We start from the raw sequence: 8,250 nt of genomic DNA, 5'->3' as shown, positions 1-8,250 counted from the left end.
CGCCTTCGAATATATTTATACATATGTTCTATATATGAACTATTCAAGAATAATTTTCGTTATTATAATAGATTATTAGATTAATGTGTTAATTTAAAACTTATCTAATTTTTGTTTGTGTGATTATTCTAATTCTATTGTTTATTATATAATTAGTATCTATTTGATACGACAATAATAAGTTAATGTCCTCGTTTTCACATTGATACGGGTACTAACTCATAACTTTCTATGAATTATCTTAATTTTGATAAATTATCTTAATTTTTCTAATACATTTAAAGAAAGTGTATTAAGCTGGTACAGTACCCATCTATATGATTAGTTAAATAGCCATATGGAGTATACGCTTATATACATCGCCAAAATTAAGATAATTTAATAGAAAGTACAAGTCGAATAATTTAGTACTGGATGTAAATAAGATCTATCTCTAGATCGTTATATACGAAAAAATTAAATAAGTAAAGTAGGGGCCAATACGGTGTTGAGAGTGTCAAGATAATTTTAATGCCTAATAATATTCATATGTATTCTATTATACATCTTTTAATTTTATAATATAATATAATAAATTATATATATTATATTAATTATAATTTTTTAATCATAATGTACTTAATTATCTTATATAATTTATACTCTTGTTACATATTATAATAAATGAATTTAGATAAAATTTTACATGGTATTCATTATTTATAAAAAGAATTATTTAGTTTTTTTTGGACTGCTTTGTTTAGATGAATGAATTTTTGCTTAGATGAATATTTTCGAAGTTAATCATGTCATGTAAAACGAAAAATCTAATATGAGATAAGGATGTAATTTAAAATCTGTATATCATTTTATCTTCTATATATGCATTCATGCACGGAAATGGAACATATCTTGAAAAACAAACGGCATTTGATACACAAAAAAATTTAAAATAAAATACTAAAGTTTATTTTCCTGTACTTTTATTATGTCTTTTATTATAAATGTGTATGATATTTTTTTTGTACTGTAAATTTACATACAAAATAAAATTACATTTTTAAACATATTTTTACTACGTTATACAATCTGTTTTTTATTTCATACAAAAAGCTTTCGAATATTTTTTAGAGAAGATAGAGATATTATAAGAGGTATATTAAAAGGACATTAAAGAATCTCTGAATTCTTAAATTGAGAGATTTGTTAATGTCATCGTTAGCAAAGTATTATTCACGAATTATCTTTTAGTTTAGATTATCTCGTGTGTGTTCTTTCCGGATTATTTGTAAAGATCGATCAGTATCTCATTCATTTTTAATTAACTTTCGTTACAGCGTAGCCGAATGTCGTGGAGCTAAGTGACGCATGGCTAGATAAGGAACTTGCCCGACAGATAGGGAACTAGGAGGTATGGCTTTGCCGCGTTTCTCTCTGAAGAGATACTTTTTCTACGTGCTATGTCTGACGGGCACGTTGATTGTTCTGCTAAATCTTCTGCGAGAGGACGAAATATGGCACAGCATGCGGCCACATCCCGGTCAGCCACAGGCTGTTCGAGTTACCGGCGACATGCCGAAGGTATGTGCTAAATTATTAATTGTTCTAGATTAATCGATGTGAGAGCCATTATTATCTGATTACACGGAGAAAATAGTCAATTACGTAAAAAATGTACCTTTTTTTGCAATACTTCGTTTTCTAAATTTGGAATAAAATAACAATATTGTAATATTTAGAAGCATACAAAAAAAAGTTAGTCACCTGCATGCAAAAATAATTTTTGCCGTCCCAGAAGTGCTCATATCTGTATAGTTATTTATAGAAATTGACTATTATAATTGTCAATATATAATGAATAATTAAGCAACAATAAAATTATAAACTCCTTAATAATACAATAAGAAAATAATAATCTAGTATATATATATATGTATATTGTTTTATTGCGAAATATTAACTTAAACAATAATTTACATTACATATGTACGTTTCGATTCCAGTTTGAGTTATCTTCATCAACTAAATCTACCGCAATAATATCTTTATTTTGTCTTTGTTCCACAAACAATATTATTGCGGTGGATTTAGTTGATGAAGATGACTCAAATTGGAATCGAAACGTGCATATGTAATGTAAATTATTGTTTAAGTTAATGTCGCAATATAACAACCTGCGGTTGACTCCTATTGCCTTATATATATTCTAGATTATTATTTTCTTATTGGCAATACATAACATAAGATTTTGTCTTCCTCATTTTAATAAAATTTATCTCTTTTTTTTTAAATTGTACATTACAATTACTCAATACACTATTTTCAAATTACAGCAATTCTTTTTGAAAAATATGAAATACATAATATTGTGTGTGAATAAAAACATCTCGAATAAATATTAATAAGAACATAATGTAATTTATTCATATAATATCGATGTATTCCATAAATTCGTACTGCAATATTTTCCTATGAGACATGTGAAATACCCCGTTGCGTCATTGTTTGATTTATTCAAAGCTGCAGATATTTCTGCGGTATCAGTTATAATTGTAAATCGATATCTTTTTGGAAGAAAATAGAATAAAAGTATATTATTGAATATTATGTCGATCTGTATGAACATAATATTTTTTATCGATCAAAATCAAAGTATTGGATAAAAGTTCGCTAATGTAATATATTTTTTGCTTATCATAATATTTAAGCGCGAATTAAGTTTCTTTAAGATTATAATAATCTTTTACGATTGTGTTATCTACATTAGATACACTGTAATTATATATCTTTGATAAAATGGAAGGAGAGAAAAAGAGATGGAGAAAGAGAAGAAAGTGTGCGAAATGTAAATAGTACAAATGATTGTAAAATAAATATATATTACGATTAAAGGAATAAAAATAAATTTCGCTCGCAGATAAAATCCGATTGGCCTTTGAAATCGAAGAAGCCGACGATGCGAGTATTACGCACTCGGGAGCGAGTGAGGAAAAGACTTTCGTCCGAGGTACGGTCAATTGTAGCGTCGATTAATTCTAAAACGACATGTACACGGAAAAATATTTTTAAACTAAACGAAAGTTTCTAATCTTTTACATTTTTAAAATACGTATCAAAAAATTTCTACGATCAAAATATACGTCAAGTAATGTATAGATATACATGAATAACATAGTTATTATCGATAATTCCCATGAAATTCTAAACGATAGTTACTTTTTCCGTGTGTCGTCTTGCCTGTTTTTGCACCTTAAAAGAATATGAGGCGTATGCTTATTTTTCGAACTTAGTGGCTTCCTCTTTTTCGATTGGGTTTCCATATTGCTAGTATTATATATCGCGTAATTTATTATAGTTAGCAATAAAAATACAATAAAGAAAATTATAATGATTCGAATAAAATATAAATAATAATTTTTATGAGATTCAGCGATTGTAAACAAATTTTAAATGAACAATCGTTTTAAATTTCAATGTTTTTTTCACAATTATTAGATACGTTGTAAAGTTTAAAAAAAATATTTGGAATATTATTGTAACATCTATTTAATGTTTATTTTACTAAATGGACGTTCAAGTAATAGCAAAGTTGAATGCAGATATAATTAACGCCTCAGATTATTGGAAATTGGAAATTATAAAATACGATATATCATGAAGCATTTAGAATGGCTTAATAGTCTAATTGCCTGTAGCAGTATTTTAACTTATTTTTTCTAATTATCTGTATCTAAAACGAAAAAGTTTTAACTTTTTCTTACCACTTTTCAAGGCATGTATTCTAGTAAGAATATACTGTAAAAGAAAAAAAACTTATATGCTCATGTGTGCATAAATCATGATATTACACTTAGAAACTTTAAAAGCTGCAAACTACACTTAACTAATCGCGTAAATTTTTACATTTGCTGATAGGACAAATACTGATAGAACAAAAAGCACATTGTATGTACATTAAGAAAAGTTTGAATTAATAAACTAAATTTGACAGTAATATAATAGATCATATATACATATATATTATGTATTACAATATTATCTATTTTATACATATAAAAAGTTGTATCTGTATATTACTTTATATGCCATGTAAAATAGATAATATTATATATATATATATATACACATATATAATGCTTGATAACATGCGATTATTTAAGTATTATAAATAGTGGAAAAAGAGGTAATTGATTCATAAAATATTATCATTACTATGAAATTTATTGAATGCAATATTATTCATAATATTTTCTAGTTTAATAATAACATCTATAATTTGTGATATTGTCTTTTTAGTTATAGCAGAGAATGACAGTGTCATATAAAGATTATATATTTTTGTTTATTTATACATTCTTTTTTCTCTTTTATTCGAAGGTATTAAATGTAAATGGTACCGCGAGCTTGAGCGAAAACTCGATAGACCAAGATCCATCGCGAAAACCTTGGTACATGAAAGGAGGAACCAGAAGACCGTATCCGGCAATAAGAACTCGCAGTACTGGCCGAAGATTAGCTCAATTGTGGCCGGAGGAAGCTGCTTACGATGATCGTGTGACTAATCAGGTAATTCTGATATAATTGTATAAAAATTTTCGAAATTACATTTTAAATTTCATTGATAATATATATATATATATATATATATATATATCTTTATTTATTTACTTACATTTAATACATTATTAATTATAAATTGATTTTTATGAAAATCAGGCATATAAATATTGAGAATTTTCTTCAATTATATATATTTATGTATAATTATATTCTTTATTAATATTTTTTGATGTAAACTTAATTTTCACAAAAAATTTAAGAGAAATAAATGTCAGCAAAATTGTTATTATATTAAATTAATTTTACTGTATTGCATCATGATTATTATACCTATAATTAAATTACATTCTCAATTTTTTTCAACAAAATATTGAAAACTTTCGAATTTTCGCGTTTTTATTGCTTTTACAATCAACTTAACATATAATCAACGTAACAGTGACAAACCTTAACTTCATGGAAAATATAATAAATTCAATTTACGTCTTACATTTATAAATAAATATAAGACTATTATTGGCTTTAGTTTTTGCTGATGTCGAATAATGTACATTGAAAAAATTGTTTTAGACTTTTAAGAGAATTAAAAATATAATTATAAGATAATATTTAAGTACTTTGTTGATTGCTGAGCGTATAAGTTATACGTAGCTACATAAATATATATACGCAAAAAAGTTTTTTTTTGTAATTTAATCAATAATTCTTCTCGACTAAACGATTCTGCGCAGAAATAGTATATTAACGTCATAAATAATTTTGCAGCTAATGTTCGTGCCACCTGATTACAACAAAACAGGCAGTGATCATCCATTGAAAAAAATAATGATTCCTCACGGGATGGCCGAAGCCAAAATCGGTCCTGACATTTTCTTCCAACAACGCTGCCCGGTGAATACTTGCACGATCGTCCGCGACAATCCGGACGACGCCGATCTTATTCTATTTAAGGATTACATCACACACGTGGGACGAAGGTCTTACAATCAGGTATCCGATGTAACACAAGCATATCAATTTTTGCGACCCGAGAAAATCAGGTCACTTTTATACTCAGCCATTGATTCGCCTTTGAACTTTGCTTATATATGTAGTTATATCGCGTACATATAAGAGAGAATTTATTATTGAATATATATTATTTATATGTAATAAAATGATTTATATAATTTTCAACAGGTGTGGATGCTGTATTTTTTAGAATGTCCTTATCACACGCAAACCGTAAAGAGCGCTCTTGTCAATTGGACTGCCACATATCGGCGCGACAGTGATGTAGTGGCACCTTACGAAAGATGGCAATATTATGATTCGAGTATCACACAGATTCCACAAACATTTAATTATGCAGCAAATAAAACAAAAAAGGTAAAACGTTTAGATTAATCGTAAGACCTTAATAAAATTTGAATTGTCTGAGAATCAATAGTTAAAATAATAAAATAATATAATTATATATTTTTTAAGGACAGAAATAGCTTTTACTTATTCAGCATTTTTAAATAAAATACCGTTAAATTTTTTAAATAATAATTTTAATTAATATATATTTTATATAAACTTAATAAATTAAAAAAATTTTAATTTTAATTAATATTTGAAAAATAAAATATGTTTATATGCAATAAAAATAATATTTGTTTGATAAAGTAAAATTATAAATAAAAAGATTATAAGATATACAGTTTTTAATACGTTATTCAACATTATTAAGATCGATATAAGATGCGTAAAAAGCATCGATAATTGATAAATTGGTCGTTAAATTAACTTGTAATATTACTGCGATAGTTTATTAGTATTGCTTTGTTTCAAGTCTGAAAAAATTTCGGCGCGTAATCGAAGAATTACATACGTAGTATATAAATTCGCACGCAATTATTTAGAAGCATCCGTGATCCAGCTTGTATCGCTGCGGCATTGTCTCACTCGGTTTGAAAGCGGTCCAATAAGAATTGATATTGTTTAAAATTATAACACTTATTCTTCAATATGATTTATTATCATGTTAATTTACAAGCAACAGAAACATTATCTTCAGATAAAAATTAAATTATAATAGAAACATTAAGATTTATATAAAAATTGAAATAAAAAATATTAAAAATTACACTTATTAAAATCTCAATCGTGTTATACATTTTTGCAAATATTATACTTATAGTTTTCAAATCATTACACTATCAGAAATGACATTCGCCTTCTTCTTCATCGCTGTTTAATCAGGTCGCCTGGTTCGTTTCCAACTGCCATCCCCGAAATCAGCGTATGCATTATGCCAGGGAACTCTCGAAATACATCCAAGTGGACATTTACGGTGCGTGCGGCAGTCTGCGTTGCCCGCGGTCGCAGTCGCAAACGTGCTTCGACATGCTCGACGAGGACTACAAATTCTATCTCGCATTCGAGAATTCCAACTGCAAAGACTACATCACGGAGAAGTTCTTCGTTAATGGTCTTGGGTACGTGCGATGGTATTTATTGCTCTCTTCCTCCTTTCTCTTTCTCACCGTCTTATCCTCTCACTCTCTTATTAGCGCATACAATTCATACACAGAGAGATACGGTATTTTAGATGCGAGCAGCGAATGTAAGTTGACCGACCTAATACGCTCTCGATCATTTCACCCAGAGGTCGGCAACCTTTGCCAACTTGTGCGGTATCTCGAATAAGGCGGTCGCGTGCCAACTCGCGTTACCTAATCTTCCCTACTCGCTTAATGGATATAGAAACGCGTGCTGCTCGCGCGGTATTAATTAAGCTCCCGAACTGGACACGACCGTCTCAATTCAGAAGCGTGAAACATGCGATGTAATACGATTCTTTTCATGTCACAATTGCGCGTTCTTTTTCTCTCACAATTGTAATTACCGGTTTTTATACTTTGGAATATTATCACTGCTCGAATTATCTATTTTTCCTTGAATGTGCAGGCACAATATTTTGCCTATCGTGATGGGGGCTCATCCGACGGATTACGCGCGTAGCTCACCGTATCGTTCCTACATCCATGTAGACGAATTCGAGTCGCCGAAAGAGCTCGCTGAATATCTGCATCGATTGGACCACGACGATGACTTGTACAACTCGTATTTTCGCTGGAAGGGTACCGGCGAATTTATTAACACGTATTTTTGGTGCCGGGTATGCGCCATGCTACACGACGACCGTCCGCCAAAGTATTATAAGGATGTGAACGAATGGTGGCGAGGGGATGGCGTGTGCACGACTAACTCATGGCGAGAACACGATCTCGCACGTCCACAAAATACTTGAAGAGAAATCGCCCCGGGGATACATTTAAAAGGCTCTTCCGGCAGCCACGGGGAGATCCGTGCGTGTATGCGTGCGTGTGTGCGTGCGTGCGTGCGTCCGCCCACGACACGTTGCTCAATTTCTACAAACGATTCCGATTCTTCCAAAACAGAACATTGCCTGAGTCTGAAAGGTGGCCGGAAACTTCAGAGAACGTGCTATTGTGCTGTCACGTCCAAGAGGGTTGCTCGAGGCGGTTCACGATCGCCCGAAAATGTTGAGCCGATCGCAAACACACATTACAGTACACTTTATCCCAGAGATGTTTCTGCGAATGTTCTTAGAATATTGGGACGTTCTGAGATGTTCTTCAGAACATCCCTTGGACATCTGTGTTATATGGAAAGTTCCGAAACAAGATCTCGGTGGATACGAAAAGACGCATGACTTCGCAC

At 30.2% G+C, this 8,250-nt stretch overlaps 1 protein-coding gene across 1 annotated transcript; it reads left to right on the top strand.

Moving 5' to 3' along the window:
- The first annotated feature begins 1,392 nt into the window (after positions 1 to 1,392).
- Positions 1,393 to 7,986, top strand: FucTA (glycoprotein 3-alpha-L-fucosyltransferase A). The gene is made up of 7 exons (XM_018541578.1): positions 1,393 to 1,560; positions 2,897 to 2,986; positions 4,357 to 4,545; positions 5,305 to 5,529; positions 5,719 to 5,907; positions 6,766 to 7,001; positions 7,474 to 7,986. Exons 1-7 carry the CDS (start codon positions 1,393 to 1,395, stop codon positions 7,814 to 7,816), a joined length of 1,440 nt encoding a protein of 479 aa, XP_018397080.1. The 3' UTR covers positions 7,817 to 7,986.
- The last annotated feature ends 264 nt before the right edge of the window (positions 7,987 to 8,250 follow it).

The sequence above is a fragment of the Cyphomyrmex costatus genome, unplaced genomic scaffold (genome assembly GCF_001594065.2).
Source record: "Cyphomyrmex costatus isolate MS0001 unplaced genomic scaffold, Ccosl1.0 scaffold291, whole genome shotgun sequence".
Classification (NCBI taxonomy): domain Eukaryota; kingdom Metazoa; phylum Arthropoda; class Insecta; order Hymenoptera; family Formicidae; genus Cyphomyrmex; species Cyphomyrmex costatus.
The sequence above is the reverse complement of the archived record's forward strand: the minus strand, read 5'-3'. Positions and strand labels throughout refer to the sequence as shown.